Here is a 17,976-nt window from a genome sequence, read left to right on the forward strand (position 1 = left end):
TAATCCCTTGTTCAATTCCTGTTGGTAATTGCCTGTCATACTCCTTCTCTCAGGTCACAAAATAAGATTCCATAAAATGATCATAGTAAGCACTGTGAAAATAAGTTGCTTTCTGTAAAAGGCAGGCTGCAGAATTCTATTGCCAAAATAATCCTTAACAGAGGATGATAAATGTAATGCATTTTACTGCTGAAGTTAGCTATTGGATTCTTGTATAATTATTTTCTGCTTTGGGTGTTGGCATGAGACATTAAGGTTGAAGTTAAAATGGCTTTGAGCACCTTGGAAATGCAATAGTGTTTGAGAATGCACTGTGCAGAATGTTCTTGCTCTTAATTTTTTTAACCTACAAATAATGGGGGAGTAGCGGGGAGGTAGTGCAAATTTACTTGATAATGACATGGGTATAATAAACAAATGGAAACCTGCAACACTTACTCCCTGAGTGCTAAATAAATTTCATAATGGAAATTTTTTAAAACTTAGTTTTTGTTGGTTTGTGACTGCTAATCAGATTTTTATATGTGGAATCACAGGGTTTTCACAATTACGCAATGAATACATTGTAAAGATTTAAAATGAATATTTGGGTTACAGATGGGCTATCTAGTTTGGATAAAATAACCCACCCAAAACATTTCAACGAAATCATTTATAGACTTTAGAATGTTCAGATCTTTCCTCCCCCATATTTAAGCATTGTTTGTTACAAGTGTTTCTGTTACTATCAACTACTGCTAAACTGACCTATCATCATTTTAATTTAACTGGAAGTGAAAAGTATTGAAAAAATGAACAAGAGCCAAGCCTGTTTTAAAATTCAACCCCCCTCTTCCCCCCCCCCCCCCCCCCCCGGCTATATACTAAACAAGAATCTAGACTAATAGGTGTCAACATGAAAATTTTAAGGTAAGCTTCAGAGGGGTAGCCAAGTTAGTCTTTAAGGTGCTACTAGACTATTCGTTGTTTTTTCTTAAGTTTTTCCTGTTACCGACTAACAAAACATGTAGCTGGCATCATGAGCTTTTGAGGGCAAAACCCACTTCTTCAGATGACTGGTTTTGCCCACAGAAGCTACATGTTTTGTTAGTCTTTGAGGTGCTACTAGACTATTTGTTGGTTTTTAAGTTTTCCATTTTAAGGTAAGTTCATCTCTAACTTTGCCATAACTGGAAAAGTAGAGTCCGGATTATCTGACCTTCGGTAATCCGACATTCCACTTTATCCGACCTTACAGCTCCTGCGGACAAAGCGGCACTGGCAGGAGCGGCATCAGTGGCTCCAGGACGTGGGCTGGGAGAACAGCCCTGCTCGCTGATCCATCACTCTCCTGGAGCTGCTGATGCCGCTCCTGCCAGTGCCATTTCGTACCCGGGAGTTGCAGGTCAGATAAAGTGTGGGCCGGGAGAATGGCCCCACTCGCTGCCCTGTTGCTCTCCTGGAACCACTGATGCCTGCAGCTCCCAGGGACGAAGCGGCGCCGGCAGAAGCCCAGGAGAGTGACGGGGCAGCAAGCGGGGCCATTCCCCCGGCCTGCGCCCAGGAGCTGCAGGGAGGGAAGGGGCCAGGGCCAGGCAGGGATGGGGACCAAGCGGCGCCGGCTACAGTAGAGTCCTTATCATCCTACATTTTCAGTAATCCAGCCACCTGTCGGTCCCGTTTAGGTTGATTAATCGGGACTCTACTGTAGTAATTATTTAACCAAGTCTAGTCATCAGCTAGATGTAGCTGGGAAATAAATCTTCGGCTCTATGTATTTCCTGGTTGATTGTAGGAAACAATAGAATTCTCTGTAAGTTATGAAGAAATGTTTTTGTTCATGGGTGATCATTTTTCACATACAATGGCCTGCCACCAAAAGAAGCTTTACACTTTGAATCATATGAATTCCATTCACCAGGGACTGAAATATTTTTTTAAAAATCTTCAGGTTCCAGGGATACATGCCACAAGGTTTAACTAGACCACCAGTTTGAGCTGCATGAATGTTTATGCAAATACAGTCAACATTAAAATGTTTTTATTGCCAAGTCGTCTCAGGATATGTGAAAAATTAGCACTTCAGTTTTTGATTGTTTGTATACAGGCAGTCCCCGAGTTACGCGGATCCGACTTATGTCGGATCCGCAGTTACGAATGGGGCCTTTCCTCTCCCTGGTCTCCAGCAGACCAGGGAGAGGAAGCAAAGCGGCGGAACACGTGGGCAGCGGACAGCGCTGTCCGCTGCCCACGCGCTCCGAGGCTTGGCTCTGCTTTGCCCCCCCCCCCCCCCGTCCCCCTGGTCTGCAGACCAGGGGGACGGGGGAGGGGCAAAGCAGAGCCAAGCCGCGGAGCGCCCGGCCAGCTGACAGCTGCTCTGGGCGCTACTGGACCAACCGGGCAGCACCCCAGCTGTTCTGCCCCAGGCGTCCTGATTCAGCCACTGCTGGTCAGATTCAGCAGCGGCTGAATCAGGACGCCTGGGGCAGAGTAGCTTGGGTGCTGCTGGGTTGGTCCAGTAGCGCCGAGGAGCGGCGGCGCTACTGGACCAACCCAGCAGCACCCCAGCTGCTCTGCCCCAGGCGTCCCCAAGTCAGCCACTGCTGAAACTGACCAGTGGCTGACTACAGGAAGCCCCTGCCCCGGGCTTCCTGGAATCAGCCGCTGATCAGTTTCAGCAGCAGCTGACTTGGGGATGCCTGGGGTTCTTAAGTTGAATCTGTATGCAAGTCAGAACTGGCGTCCAGATTCAGCCACTGTTGAAACTGATCAGTTTCAGCAGCGTCTGAATCTGGACGCCAGTTCCGACTTACCTACAGATTCAACTTAAGAACAAACCTACAGTCCCTATCTTGTACGTAACCCGGGGACTGCCTGTAGTAGTTTCTTCTTACCCAGTCAAGGGGTACTCTCTGCTTTTTTCATTGTTACTTTCCCAACACCTAAATAGATCCTTCTGATTACATGGTAAATGTTCTCCGCACCATTCATTTAATGGAACAGAGGCTAAGTGGCTTATAATTTTTACTGATATGTCTCAACATATGGATGTTGTGGTTTTGTTTCCTAATATCTCGTGTCAAAAATTCAAGTGCTTTTGCAGAGTGAGCAAAAGTACACTATAGGCACATTTACACAGCAGGGCTAAACTCAAAATAAACTATGCAACTTGAGTTATCCTAATTGTATAGCTTATTTCAAATTTAGGCATATCTACACAGCAGTTATTTTGAAATAGAGCATTCTTCCTCTGGCTTCCCTTATTCATGCAATGAGGTTTACAGAAGTTGGAGTAAGAAGCCCATGATTTCAAATTTATTACAAAATAACAGGCTAGCTATGCAATACGTTATTTTGGAACAACATCCGTTATTCCAAAATAACACTGCTCTGTAGACATGCCCTCTGGGTCCTACAAAAAGAGATTTCTTCTAGTTTGAGGGTAGTGGGAGGGCAGTGTCCCCTGGAAGCTGGGCACTTGTATAGCCATTCAGGAGAGATTCAAATGCCACTCAACGGATTGGATTTGTTGTTTCTATTGATAGTGTACAATGGCACATGCCTTGGTGCACAAAAAAAATGATTTCACACATGGATGGAAAAGATTAGAGGGAACATTGTGGGAGGGTGTAACTTAATCTGGACAACAGCATGCTAGGGATATTTTAATTCTTAAGGTGAATCCGGTTTGGGTTTACATTATTTTGCTATGTTCTTTTAAGACAGAAGAACCAAAGCTTTGTAGTTCGCAAACAGGAAAATGTCATTTAGTTGTTTTTCTCCCATGGAAAAAGTAGTGAGCTTTCAAAGAATGTTTTTGTGACAAATAACATCAACTATGTTAGTATTGGATTTATTTTTAAAAGTAACTAATGTGGTGGCAAATATTATGAGAAAATGGTATTTAGTAGAGAATAGCTGAGAAGTCAGTATGTTACACATGCTTGAAAGATATAAATGCAAAAATCAAACAGAAGCTTTTTCTGACAATTCACTCTTGAGAGAAGCTTGTATGTATGACATAGAGCATCCTCAAGGAAAATAATACAAAAGTTACCTTTTTACCTATCAATAAAAGCCTTTTAAACCATACGTGTTTAAATTCATAGCAAACAATTAGACTGGTTAAAGTTGAGAGTACTTCCCATTCAGAAATGTAAAATGGGAAGTTTGACATAGTTGCATTAGTTCATTATAGTGTCGTGTCTTATTGCGACTGAGGTTAATTCTATACATAGACAGAATTCATCTTGATGTTGGAAAAGCTGGAGACTGTAAAGTCACAATTATTTTCTGGCTAAACCAGAATACTTCAATTGTTTTTATATTATTGAACTTGTATATTAGAAATGGCAGTTCAGAGAGCTATAAAATAAGGGATGCAGGGTAATAAGAGGATGTGACAGTAGGGTTGGGAAATTAATTAAAATTAAATTCATTAAATTGTTAACTAAGCTAACCAAAATTCAATAAAGTACAAAACTTGAGAATTATTAGAAATCTACATTTAATATAAATGTAATATATTATGTTTTTTTCTAATTAATCTTTGATAGTGTTTACCAAGTTCAAATGAATGATTTTAATATTCTGTTAATTGGCAAATAAAAACCTCACAACACAGAGGTACTCTAATTCAATACTATTAACATAAGAATGGCCATACTTGGTCAGACCAAAGCTCCATCTAGCCCAGTATCCTGTCTGCTGACAGGGGCCAGTGCTAGGTGCCCCAGAGGGGGTAGACCAAAGACAATGATCAAGCGATTTGTCTCCTGCCATCCTTCTCCAGCCTTTGACAAACAGAGGCCAGGGACACCATTCCTCACACTGCTTTAACTATTTTTACACATTTGGAGGCAAGTACATTCCAACAAAAAACCCTTACTCTTTTTAGTGAATTTGACTAACCTATCCATAGTCTATTTAAATCAGGTTGTTTCTTTTACTTGAAATTTTACAGACCACTCATTTAGAAAGGGCCCATTTTCCTTTAGAATGGCTGCAAAGAAACAAAACAAATTTCCTATAACACATTGCCTCTAACATTTTTTCATTTAACGACTCCATTCCTGTTAACATCTGCAGAATGAACTTCTTACTCTTTTACTTTAAATCACTTCCTTATTTTCCAAAATGACAACTTCATTAGTTTAGATGTTACCTTTCCAAGTATTATTCCAGGAATTTTAATTTCCCATTTTTGTACTTAACTGTTTCTCTTATTCCTGCCACTCCCCCGGGTTTCTAGAAAAATTGTTCAATTTCTTTACCTGCCTTCTTGTCTGGGTCCAATTCTGCTTTCCTTGTTGATCCATCCCTTTTCATGGATACAGGCTTTGTTCCACTATCAATTTAGCAAGGTGGGTGGGGTCTTCAACTAGCCTTCTGATCCATTTCTTGGGTAAATCTGAATTTTCATTTCTGCAGTCAGTTAATCTTTTAAACATCTCATTACAGCAGGCCTATTCAATATGTGGCTCATATGCAGCCAGTTTGTGGCCCATCGTGCGGTTGGGGTTTACGCAGGGCTTAACACACGGCCTGCAGGTGGGAGCCAAAACAAAAAAGTAGTAAATATAAAGGTCTTCTGTTGATATGTTTTAGTAGTTAAATACCTGGACTGTCATTGCTCATTAAAAGTGCTGTCATATGGGTGGAAATTGAGTAAATAGTACATTTTATTAATATCAAGAGAACTGACTTAAATGGGGCCTGTGTGTTTTATAGTCTTGCCTTAATCTTTGTATTCATGCCCATCAGTGTGGAAGAAGCTATACGGGAGATAGGGGGAAGAGGGAGTATTTCAAAGTGGCAGCACCATACGGAGTCCAGTAAGGGCTCCATGCAGTGCTACTGCTTTGAAACATCATGGTGTTTCAAAGTGGCCATGCCGCATGGAGCTGACCCTAAGCTCTGTGCAGAGCTGCCCCTTTGAAACGCCATGGCTCAGTCGGAAATGCCGCATGGAGCCCCAGATCAGCTGGGGAGTCCCCAGCTGATCCTGGGTTCCTTGGAAATGCCACCCGGAGCCCGGGATCAGCTCAAAAGTCCCAAGCTGACACTGGCTCCACACAGCATTTCAAAGCAGCAGCGCCATATGGAGCCCAAGGTCAGCGGGGGACTCTGAGCACTCTTGTACATTTCAAAGCTGGTATGCCGCATGCAGCCCAGGGCTAGTGGGAATTCCTGCTGACTATGGGCTCCATGCAGTTTCTTCTGCTTTGAAATGCACAAGAGCCCCAGGGGTTTCTTTTGCATTTCAAAAGATAAGTGCCCTCATAGAGCCCAGAATCAGCGGAACTTCCCACTGGCCCCAGGCTGCATACAGAGTTCTGCATTCCTCCTTTGAAATGTACAAGAGCCCCCAAAGGAGGAATGCAGAACTCTGTATGCAGCCTGGGGCCAGTGGGAAGTTCCGCTGATTCTGGGCTCCATGAGGGCACTTACCTTTTGAAATGCAAAAGTGCCTATCGATTAGTCTATGGAAATTCCGTCAACTACTAAATTAACCGTTATTTAACATCCTTAGGCTATTCCACCTTTAAATTATTTCCCCAGGAGTGGGTCGGAGAGTGGAATACTAAACCCCTTTTCTTACTCAGCCTTGCTACAAATGATGGTGTATATACCTTTAAGATAATTTCTTGTTCCCCTGCCAAATGAAGGGTGGGGGAGAAGTCTAATTTTCCTTCTTGCCTCTTTGTGCTCGCAACTCTATGATTAGGGGCGTGAGAAATTTATTTCTCCTCTCTTTACCCTGGATTCTACATCTGGAGGTGTGCACACTTTAATGATCGTTCACTTCAGTACCCAAAACTGCAGTATATTCTACTCTTACCACTTTTCCACGGATTCAAAGGAAAGGAAGAAGACAGCAGCACCACTTTTTCACAATTCTCCACCAAAAAAGTTATGCAATACGCCACATTTACTGAGAATACAATAGTAAAGCAGCTAGCATATGCTCACAGACATACACGTAGTCCCACCAATCAATGTTGTAGTTACCAGTTCAGGGTCCAGATTCCTCATGGATAAGAAGGAGCAGGTTCTATTGGTCCAGACCAATGCTCCAGCATCTGTGCCTAAAACTGTGGCAAGATGTACTCTAAAGTGTAACAAAGCAGCCCATTTTTATAGCAGTTTAACTTGATTGGAATAAGTAAGTTTTCCATCGTCATGCTGCAATCAATTACCATTTGATGTTTGTTTTCTTATGTCGTCCCTCTCATATCACAGTTATCTTGTCCCAATGGATAGGCCTTACCTTGTCCTCAATCTGCCCTTCATCTGCATCTCAATAGATGTATACAGCAATCTCCTGGCACCTTTCCATCTGTCCTTGGCTCGTCCCTAGAACATCTGGTCTAGTGATGGCTTTCACACTTATCTTCTAACACACATTCTGCACTCACACAAAAACTACATAGTTGCTTCTGTAAAGACAGATCTAGTTCAAAAACATTCTTACACTTTTAAATGAAAGAAGAAAACAATCCCAACAGTAAAAGGGTGACAGAGTTAAATAGACCCTTCTGGTCTATTCTTGCTTTCACGTTAATAAACACTGCAGCATGCTTAGTGCATGTTTACCAATGGCACTAGGCCTGTGGTTCTCAACTGGTGGTCCATGGTGACTTTTTTGGTGGTCCACAGGAACATTGTCCAAAGTCACATGGTGTGAGCAGGCACCGCCGTTAGGCTGTTTTATGCCGTGTTCACAAGCACTCGGCGCGTCATCCATAGCATCACCAGCAGGAGGAATTCTTGGATCTGAAAAATGATTTTGCGGTTCAAGACGTGTACCAACAGTCTACCATAGAGAAATTTTGAGCCAACATAACCAGGAGTTACCCAAATCTGTCAGCACACGCAGTCAGATTTCTTTTGCCATTTGCATCAACTTATATGTGTGAGACTGGATTTTCGTGTTTGTTGCATGTTAAGTCCAAACAGAGGAATTGGCTTGCAGTGGAAAGCGATATTTGTTGTGCATTATCAGGTACCACTCCAAACATTGAAAAGCTTGTCAGTGAGAAGAGAATCCAAAAATATGTTAGAAATAAATTTCAAACCAAAATGTTCGCTGTCTGCTCTTTTTTATCATGTCTCAAAAAGGAGGTGGTCCACAACATTTTTTTGATTGGCGTGGTGGTCCGTGGACTGAAACGACTTGAGAACCACTGCACTAGGCTGTTTCTTTCTGCAAGTCAGAAAGGTACACTGATGCACATTACACTGCATAAAACTACGTTTTAGCTACATGGCTACGCAAGGATGATGCGTGGGTGGGAGAGGTAAGGGCTGGCCTGCAGCTGGCAAGGTGACCAGTGAGGAGGGGAATGGCACTCACAGTAGGGTTCTGTGTCCCGTCCTCCCCCCCCGGACAGCAGTGGGGGAAGCAAAGTTCCCCACCAAGCTCATTCTGCTCATCCAGCCACCTTGCTTGGGGAAAGGGGCGGGATTGCCCCTGCACTCACCGGCGGGAAGCAGAGCAAGCTGCGGCGTGTTGCTCTGTTTCTCCTACCACTGCCAATGAGTGCTGGGGAAGGTATGGACCTTTGCTGCTGGAGTTGGACTCCTAGCCCTGCTATTTCACTAGGTTAAGTTGGAGAAAGAGGTGGGGCAGAGCAGGGGCACGGAGAAGTGTGGCCTATGGCAGAAGGGGGTTGTCCAGGCTGGGAGGATGTCATTTGACCAGTGGCCCCTTGAGTGTCTCTTCACCAGTCACCCCTGGAGATGACTTTTATTCTATCATTCACTATTTATGGTATTCATATAATTCCTAAAATATCTGTGCATCTCAGAATCCTTAATTGCATTTATCCTTACAATACCCCTGTGAGATAAGGAAGCACTAATATCTTGGCTGCCTAATTCCCTTCTCCATTCAAATCCCAGCCTAGATGCTTGGCACAAATAGCTTAAGAGAGAACCTACCTACTTTTGTTGAGCTTGAGGTTACAGCAACAGTAGGTCAATGATTTCAATAGGCAGTAAAACAATATGCCTTTTATTGAGACAGTAGCCACTGCATAAACTCAGGAGTAATTCTTACTACTTTCTTTTCCCACCTATTCATTTTATTTTTGTACCTTTCCTCTGTTTTTCTGATTTGATTCCACTTCTCTTCCTCTTTTGCTAATGAGATATAGGTACAGTGACTGGTTTTATGTAGGTCAATTCAATTTGTATTTTTCAAAAGATCCTCTATTCCTGAGAAATTCCTAATGCAGTGGAGGCATCAATCCCCTTCTTTAAATTACCAAACTGACTGAGTTGAAAACAAGCACAATTGCTTTGTGAGGTATGCAGTCCTCCTCTCTTGTGAGATATGGCCTCTTTGTACTGCAGATTATGGTTGGCAGGCCACTGGAATAACAAAGGGAGATTAATGTGACTGTACAAGTAACTTCTATGGGGGAAGCAGATAAGAGGTGAAGGTGGAGGAGGCAGGACAAAAGAAAACAATGTGCAATGTGACCAGAGTGGCAGAATTTGCACAGAATCAGGCAGTAAGATGCAGTTTAGTATATGAAATATTCAAGACACTAGTAATAGTTAAGAAAATAGTTAACTCTCTTGCAAAAACACTCAGATAATGTGGGATAAAAAGTGGTGGAATAACACTGGTCTGGATGCAACCCAACAAAGATGCTTGTGAGTGCATTTCCTGTCAAATTCTAATATAAATATAATTCTAACATAGATTTTAATATTCACAAATCAAATTAACTCAGTAAACTTGTATCAGTTTATTTGTATATTTACTGTTTATGTATTTCACCACATATTGCAAACTGTCAAAATAAACAATATGCTCATCATGAGAGAAAATCACCATGTTAAATGTGACAAGCTGAATGAATAATGAAAAGTTTACAAATAACCATTAGACTTCAGAGTCAAATTTTGATTTGACTACATTTGTAATGTTGTGGGCTTGCTTTCTGTAGCCATTTGGTCCCTCAAGCTGTAACAGTAATGATCAAGAATATAAGAATGGCCATACTGGGTCAGACCAAAGGTCCATCTAGCCCAGTCTGCCGACAGTGGCCAATACCAGATGCTCCAGAGTGAGGGATCACAACAGGTAATCCTCATGAGATCCCTCCCCTGTCACCCACTTCCAGGGAAATAGAGGCTAGGGATACCATTCCTACCCATCCTGGCTACTAGCCATTGATGGACCTAACATCCATGAATCTATCTAGACTTTTTTTTTAACCCTGTTAAAGTTCTAGCTTTTGCCACATCCTCTAGCAAAGAGTTCCACAGTTTGACTATGCACTGAGTGAAGAAAAACTTTTTTTGTTTGTTTTAAACCTGCTGCCTATTAATTTCATTTGCTGACCCCAAGTTCTTATATTGTGGGAATAAGTAAATAACTTTTCCTTATTCACTCTTTACATACCAGTCATTATTTTATAGACCTCTATCATATCCCCTCTTAGTCTCCTCTTTTCTAAGCTGAAAAGTCCAAGTCTTTTTAATCTCTCTTCATATGGGACATGTTCCAAACTTGTAATCATTTTTGTTGCTCATTTCTGAACCTTTTCCAATGCCAATATATCTCTTTTGAGATGAGGCAACCACATCTGTACACAGTATTCAAGATGTGGGCGTACTATGGTTTTATATAGAGGCAATAAGATATTTTCTGTCCTATTCTCTATCCCTTTTTTAATGACTCCTAACATTCTATTTGCTTTTTTGACTGCCACTGCACAGTGGATGTTTTTAGAGAAGTATCTACAGTGACTCCAAGATCGCTCTCTTGAGTACTTGTAGCCAAATTAGTCCCCATCATGTTGTGAATGCCTGAATATTTGTTAAGGTTTAAAATAGTATAATCAAATGCAACAGCCATGATTTGCATTGTGGTGAATGGACATCTTATGTAACTGAGTGAACAGAAATAATATCAAATGACTTATGAAGCAAACCAACACAATACATGAAATTCAAAGTTCATGAATTTAAAGTATAAAATTAAGTTGGATTCTGAAAGCATGATTGTGCAATGTTGAAATCCATGGTAAAACTATTAACTTTGTTGATGTAGTGTCAGACCCAGTACTATAGCTTTATATAGATAGAATGAATTTAATTCAGTGTGTTGGTTATTGTTAGCAGCTGCTAAATACCACATATAATGGCTGGTCTTCCAGCTGCCTTTTGCACAGTTTTACACAGAGCATCACTCTACTAGTCTATAGGCATAAATGAAGATCCACTGTTCCTCTCTTGCCCTCATGACATGCAGACAGCCCTCCTTTCCTTGCACAGCCCATAAACAGGGCCTTCTAACAGTCCTCAGCATTGGCCCGAAGTGCACATTTAGAATTTGTGCAACCATTTGTGAACCATATGCCAACAGAGAATTTTTCACTGTCTAAATTAGGGAATACTTTAGAACAAAGAGTTCCATAACCTGTTCATGAATAAATTGAGATCTGAAATTTTCTGTACCAACTATTCACTGTTATATTACTCAGTTCTATTGTGACCAACAGGGTTCTTTCCAGTGTGTTCTACTGTTGTTTGTTTTACAGTTGTGCTTTAGGCCTCAGTACAAGAGTAGGGTTCCACTGTGTTAGGCACTTTATAAACAATTCTGAAAAAGACATTATACTAAAATGTCTGTAATCTAGGTTACAGTATTTCACACAAATGAAGTAAATTGGAGAATGGAAAACAGAAAATATATAAATAGTAAATCATGCATAATACTCATTATTCATACTCCCTTAGAATTCAAAAGGTGCTAAAGCTTTAACATAAACATTAGAGTAGGATTATCCAGTGCCACAGTTACAATGCCATGACATTTCAGATGTAAAAGTCTGAAATTGTGAAATTGACCAATTTTAAGACCCTCCCTTCCCCCATGTCCATGAAATTGATCAAAGTGAACCGTGAATTTGGGAGGAACCTACTTTGTTTGTTTTCAACCTGCTGCTTATTATTTTAATTGGGTGACCTTTAGTTCTTGTGTTATGTGAGACGTAAATAACACTTTCCCCATATTATCTGAATTTTATAGCTCTCTATCATATTCTGCTCTTGTTTCTAAAAGGAACAGCCCGTTTTTATAAATCTCTCCTTATTGAAGCTGTTCCATGCCCCTAGATGTTCTCATTGCTCTTTTCTGTACTTTCCCCAATTCTAATATATCCTTTTTGAGAAGGAGTGACCAGAATTGCATGCCATATTCCAGATACTGCCTAGTCAGCCAATTTAGTGGGATCCCTTGGGAAGACCTTGGTCAGCTATGGACTCAATTACCTTGGCTGACCTATTCAGATGGCAACTTCAGTAATAAGACTAGCTCCAATCAGTAAATGGACAAACCTAAACAGCACAGTTGTTTGTTTAAAAAATAAAAGACTTGTTCCATTAAAAGGGAGGGGTGTGCACAAGTACACACAAGATTTTTTTTTTTTTTTAAAAAGCATATAGCTCATAAAATGTCTGGTCATGTGTACTCAAAATCTGTGAATATGTGAATATACATGATGTGCAACACAAAGGACAAGACCACTAGATGATGATGACAGCATTTTTTTCTAGTGTTGCTAAGGGGATGAGATGCCCAGCATCATTCTAGAAACTATCTCAATTATTTGTTTGTGGTAACACAAGCCTCTGGAAATCATGGGATGTCATAGGTGATCTGGCAGATACATTTACACACTCACCCAGACAAATATTAGACCTGATCTGCAACCAACAAGTGTCTACTTCCCCTCTAACCAGGGGATGGTACCACCACCAGCTCAGGCCCTGTTCCCACTCCATCTCTTCCCCAAGCCTGCTCCCCCTCCTCCTCCCAAACACACCCAGTCCCTGCTCCTTTCCTCCCAGAGCCTCCTGCATGCTGAGAAACAGCTGTTTCGTGTATCAGAGGGGTAGCTGTTTCGTGGTATGTCAGATGCACTGAGAGGGGGAGGAGTTAGTTAGTGGGGCTATAGGAGGGTGAGAGATCTTGTCAGCAGATACTGAGCACCTGCTAATTTTTGTCCAGGGCTGAGCACCCCAAAGAGGGGACAGTGCCATAATAACTAGTATCAGACACAGGACTGGTAGCACTTCCTATTATGAAGATTGCCCCACATTTCACCGTGTTTTGAGTTGCATATAACTTCAGCAAAATGTAACTATTTGGGCTGAAGTTATATGCCATTTGCCCTATGTCTGAAGCCGCCTGAAATATTCCAGCTATTTACAAGAACATAAACAAGCCAGACACTGTTTTACCACGTTTAACAAAAATGCAAAGGCTGTTCTTCTCACAAGCTCGAGCACCCTTGCGCTGTGGCTCAGGGGTTTGGGCCGTGGGCGCGGCCTTCCTCTCGGGGCTGCGCTGGACGCTGTCCCCAGTGCAATCCACCCGCCTTTCGCAAACTTACAATTCATGCATTTGACTTATCAACATGTGCACGTGCGCAGTAGAGCCCGTTTCAGCATAATGGACAGTGACACAGTTCTCATGTGACCTCAATGCAGCTTTCCCTGCACGGGGCGGGGGACGGGAGGGGGGCAGGTCGATGCAGGAATCCCACCAGGGTTGCCAGCCCTCCAGGCTGGGCTTGGTGGCTCCGGGGACTAACGATTCCGCTGTAACTGAAGACTGTGCCACAGGAAGAAAGCTGCAGGAATCCGTCCACCCACAACTGGCAACTGCCCATGCTGCCCAGCCCCCGCCTGGAGCCGCTGGGTGCCGAACAGGAGACGGGGGGCAGCCCCGGCTCCCCCGAGGCTCCGCACGCGCAGTGGCCCAGCCGCGCCTGTCGCGCCCCTCCGCCCCTAGCCCCGCCCCGGGCGCGCTCCAGCGGACGGGCCTGCCACGCGCGGCTCCTCCCATCCCGGCCTCGCCGGGCCGGCCTGTGGGCCCCTGCCAGGCGAGGCCGCTACCTAGCGCAGCCGCCACCGCTGATCGCTCGGCGCATGCGCCCTGCCCCTGTTGGTTTGGGGGGCCCACGTGATCTGGCGGGACGCCGCTGCGTCTCTCTCTCTCGCTCTCTCCGGGTCCGGACCGGCGGCGCAGAGGGGAGGGGGGCGGATCCATCATGGCGTCCATGCAGGTGAGGCTCTGGCGGCGGAGTCGGGGCGCCGGGCCGGAGTGGGGAGAGCGGCGCTGCCGGGGTGGCAGGAGGAGCCGCTGGCGGGGTGCGGGACAGCCGGGAGGGCGGCGGTTGGCGCGGAAGCTCTGGCCTCTGGGGTGCCTGTGGGCAGCGCTGGGGAGCCGCCCAGGAAGGGGACTCTGGGACGGGACCTCCCCCCGGAGCGCGAGGGCCCGATAAAGCCCCTGCCTGGCGTGTGAGCGAGCTGTGGCAGACACCCCGCTCCCGGGAAGGGCCGAGTTCGGGTAGGGCCCCCCCCTCCTTGGTGTGTGTGGGAGGAGGCGGGGGCGCTTCACACACTCCCCGGCGGAGCTGGGAAAGGAGAAGAGTCCCCGACCGCCGCCGAGTTCCCTCAAGTGTGAAAGGAATGGCGGGTGTGGTAGAGTCAGCCGGGCTCTTCCTCTTCATTGGGTGCGTGTAAGGATCGTACGGGGTAGGGCACAGAGACTCCCAGAGTGCTCCTAAGGGAGTTTATGAAGATAGGAGGGGGGCATGGCTGCCTGAGGTTGGTGGTGGGTTGCACAAAAAGACAGCCTTGACAGCCGCAGGATTACATTCAACCCTCCCCTATTCGCATCTATAGTAGTAACCTCCCGCCACTTAGTCCACAAGTCCTTTTATCTAAGGACAGGGATAGTGATTCATTTATCCATAAGTATGTTCATTGAAGGATCAGATCACAGCATTCTAGAGGTCTGTAATGCATCCGATTTAGCAGTAAAAGACAGTAGAGGGAAACTGGCTTTTGGGGTTTTTGGGAGAGTGGGGGATAAGGGAGGATCTGTCTCTTGGGACTCTCTTGGTCAGATTATCCTAAATTTGGATCACCAATGCTGCTCTGTACCCCTACAAGGCACACCACGTTTCAAAGCATTATCATTAACCATTTGGAGTATAGTATCAGAGGGGTAGCCGTGTTAGTCTGAATCTGCAAAAGCGACGAGGAGTCCTGTGGCACCTTATAGACTAACTGAAGTGTAGGAGCATTACACTCCTACACATCAGTTAATGCTCCTACACTTCAGTTAGTCTATAAGGTGCCACAGGACTCCTCGTCATTTGGAGTATAGCATACTTAGAACCTTATAGCATATCAAATGGCAGGAGTGGAAATCATGTAGCTGTTTTTTCTGTATTGGCATATGCACAGTGTAAAAATAGACACTTTCTTAACTACTGTTCTCAAATTGGGTTTCTATAGTGAATGCTATGCACTATCTTGGATAAAAATTGAGTTGAGACCATTTTGACCCCTAGCGTAGTACAGCCGCTTCCCAAGTTACAACCATCCGCACTTACGACCAAAGCGGTCGTAAATGCGGATCTGAGTTATGAACAGCGCGGTCACCGTGTAACTATGGGATCTGAGTTACGAACACTTCAAGTTACGGACCAAGTGTTGGTCCGTAACTTGTTCGTAATCCTGGGGAGCAGCTGTAATAGTTTGCTCTCCACGACTGGGCAAAACACCGTCACATAGAAACTTTTTTTAAAATGGCTATTTTTGGAGGGGACTTATATTTCTGGATCTCCTGACTCAGATGACTCCAAATTTGGGTCACTAACTCTTCAACCTCCAGAAAGAAACAGCATTTCAGAGAGATCCTTGTTTTTAGATGATGTAGAAACATTAATGTTTAAACAGGTGTCATGAAGTAACCTTAACTATAGCGCTTCTACACCACTACTCAGACAACAGAGAAGGTGTACAAACTGGAACATTACACGTGGTGTTATACTGATATTTATCTTTAGGGTTTATAACTAGGAATGACATGAATAAATGCAAAAATAATTATAATTAAGCTAGAAAATTTTATGGATGAAATTTTATTAGATTCTGAAATAGTCCCCCCCAAGAAAGTAATGGAAGTCCAGTTTACGTGACGTTTTAAAAAAGGCTGGGTAAAGCACTTAAGGACATACCATATCACATAGTCGTATTCTATAAGACTTGCATGCCACATTGTTTCTGCTGTTTGGTCTTTATTTAATATTTAGAATTCTTTATGCAGCCTGGTTTTGACTACAAAATATTATGTTCCCCAAAGTTTCTGTTAAAAGAAACTCTTGTAGGTGTGTATAAAAACTGTGTGGAAGAGACTGTTGTGACACTTTAAGACAATACTACAGGTAGCTGGGGTTTGAGAGGCCTGTGTTTGTCACTGATCTTTGTTGTGTTCTTGTACAGCTTATTTCACATTTGTTTCTCAGTTTGTCTCTGTAAAGGGAGATGACTGCTGCCTATCTGAAGCACTTCAAGATTCACAGAAAAGTGCTATCTAAGAGCTATCCGGTATTAATAATGTTTTATCTAATGTCTGTTTCTTGGACAAGATAGCAGTGGGAAGTAAGGATGTTAAGAAGAGGGTAATTGAATTATTGTGTAGTCGATACAATTTTTACTGACTATATGATTAGTCAGGGGCCCCATTGTGGCGCTGCAGTTTAAATGTGGTAGGAGCCAGTGACTCCTATATTGACGATAGGAAGTGTTCATTAAAGATCGAACAACCCAGTTATTCCAAGTAAAGTGTGAAAGCTGACAACATAGATTTTGAGGCCCTTGCCTGCAGCAAATGGGCTGAAGAATTTCTCGTTTGTTCTGAGGTATAAAAGGAGAAAAACGTTTAAACAAAACCAAAAACCCTCCCACAAACCTTTCAGATCACTTATGATGATGAAGATGCTCTAGCAAGTTTTTTAAAAAATCCTTTAGGTCGTCGTTAAAACTGGAACAGGTACTTGAGAATAGACTATGACTTTTTTGATCGCCGGTGTCTGGTTCTAAAAAACACATTAAGTATTAAATCTGGTTCCATCTCCAATAGGTTGCCCAATATTTTTATTTGGAAGCAGATCTATAGAAACTTGTTTAAATTTTAAAACAACTTTGATCACAAAGCTAGTTGAGGTTTTATTTGGTTATAAGGTATCTTGATGTAAGCGGGAAGGAACACAATCCAGTTCCGCTCCAGCTCTGGCGGCAGCTCCACTCTGCTCCAAACCCACAGCTCTTCTCTGCCCCCCGCTCTGCTCTTAGCCCAGCTGTGTCTTCATTCCCTCTCTGCCTCACTCAGTTCCTTCTCCATTCCCAGTTCTGCCCCCAGCTCCACCTTCAGTCCAAGCTCCTCTACTGAGCCATCTGTGCAGCAATGGAGAGGAGTGCATTACTGGTAAGGAATGGAGTGATAGGAAAGTTTTGTGCACTGATATACTACATAGTACTGTACTTCTCAAGTTTTTTGATTTATATATTTTTTCTGATCATGTTATCTGTGGGCTGATCTTTTATTAAGTGTTGGGTGGGTGTACCCTTGCAGAGACTCTCTGAAGTCCATTTGATCAATTTCATTATATAATGAAAGTTTAATGTCTTCTTGGTTCCAATTTTTCAAATAAACATCTCTAGGGTAATTCACCATGATACACTTCTGGCATTGGAATCTAGTGTTGCTGTAATTTGTGTGATTTTTAACCAAACTGTGCATGAGTGCAAAAATGGCAGACTCACCTTTTTTCCCTCAAACTTACTACTTTCAGAAAGATACGAAACTTGAATATTTTCTGCTTGAAAAAATAAAGTAATTTGAACGTTATAAATGTCTTGGAGCAAGTGGGTATTATAGATTTGCTTATGAATTCTCAGCTATATTGGCTACTGTTGCTGCTTCCACTATTTACAGAGATTAAACTCATACGTAAGAACAAAAGAATGGCCATACTTGGTCAGAAAAATGGTTCATCTAGCCCAGTTTCCTGCCTTCCCAGAGTGACTGGTGCCAGATGCATCAGGAGGAGTGAACAGAACAGAACAATTTGTCACGTGATTGCATCACCTGTTGTTCAAGCCTAGCTTCTAGCAGTC

General features: G+C 43.2%; 1 protein-coding gene across 4 annotated transcripts in view; it reads left to right on the plus strand.

Annotated features, from left to right (window-relative positions):
* Positions 1 to 13,458: 13,458 nt before the first annotated feature.
* UBE2W (ubiquitin conjugating enzyme E2 W) overlaps positions 13,459 to 17,976 on the plus strand; it is a 39,225-nt gene continuing 34,707 nt past the window's right edge. The window contains exons 1-2 of one of the 4 annotated variants that reach the window (XM_075920507.1): positions 13,459 to 14,069; positions 17,207 to 17,284. In XM_075920507.1, the coding sequence (XP_075776622.1) occupies positions 17,264 to 17,284 (21 nt within the window). In that variant the 5' untranslated portion in view covers positions 13,459 to 14,069; positions 17,207 to 17,263. Of the gene's footprint in view, positions 14,070 to 14,136; positions 14,520 to 17,206; positions 17,285 to 17,976 lie in introns of those variants that run through there. The other 3 variants (XM_075920509.1, XM_075920508.1, XM_075920511.1) reach the window with 3 other exon arrangements.

The sequence above is a fragment of the Pelodiscus sinensis genome, chromosome 2 (assembly GCF_049634645.1).
Source record: "Pelodiscus sinensis isolate JC-2024 chromosome 2, ASM4963464v1, whole genome shotgun sequence".
In the NCBI taxonomy this organism is placed as follows: Eukaryota; Metazoa; Chordata; order Testudines; family Trionychidae; genus Pelodiscus; species Pelodiscus sinensis.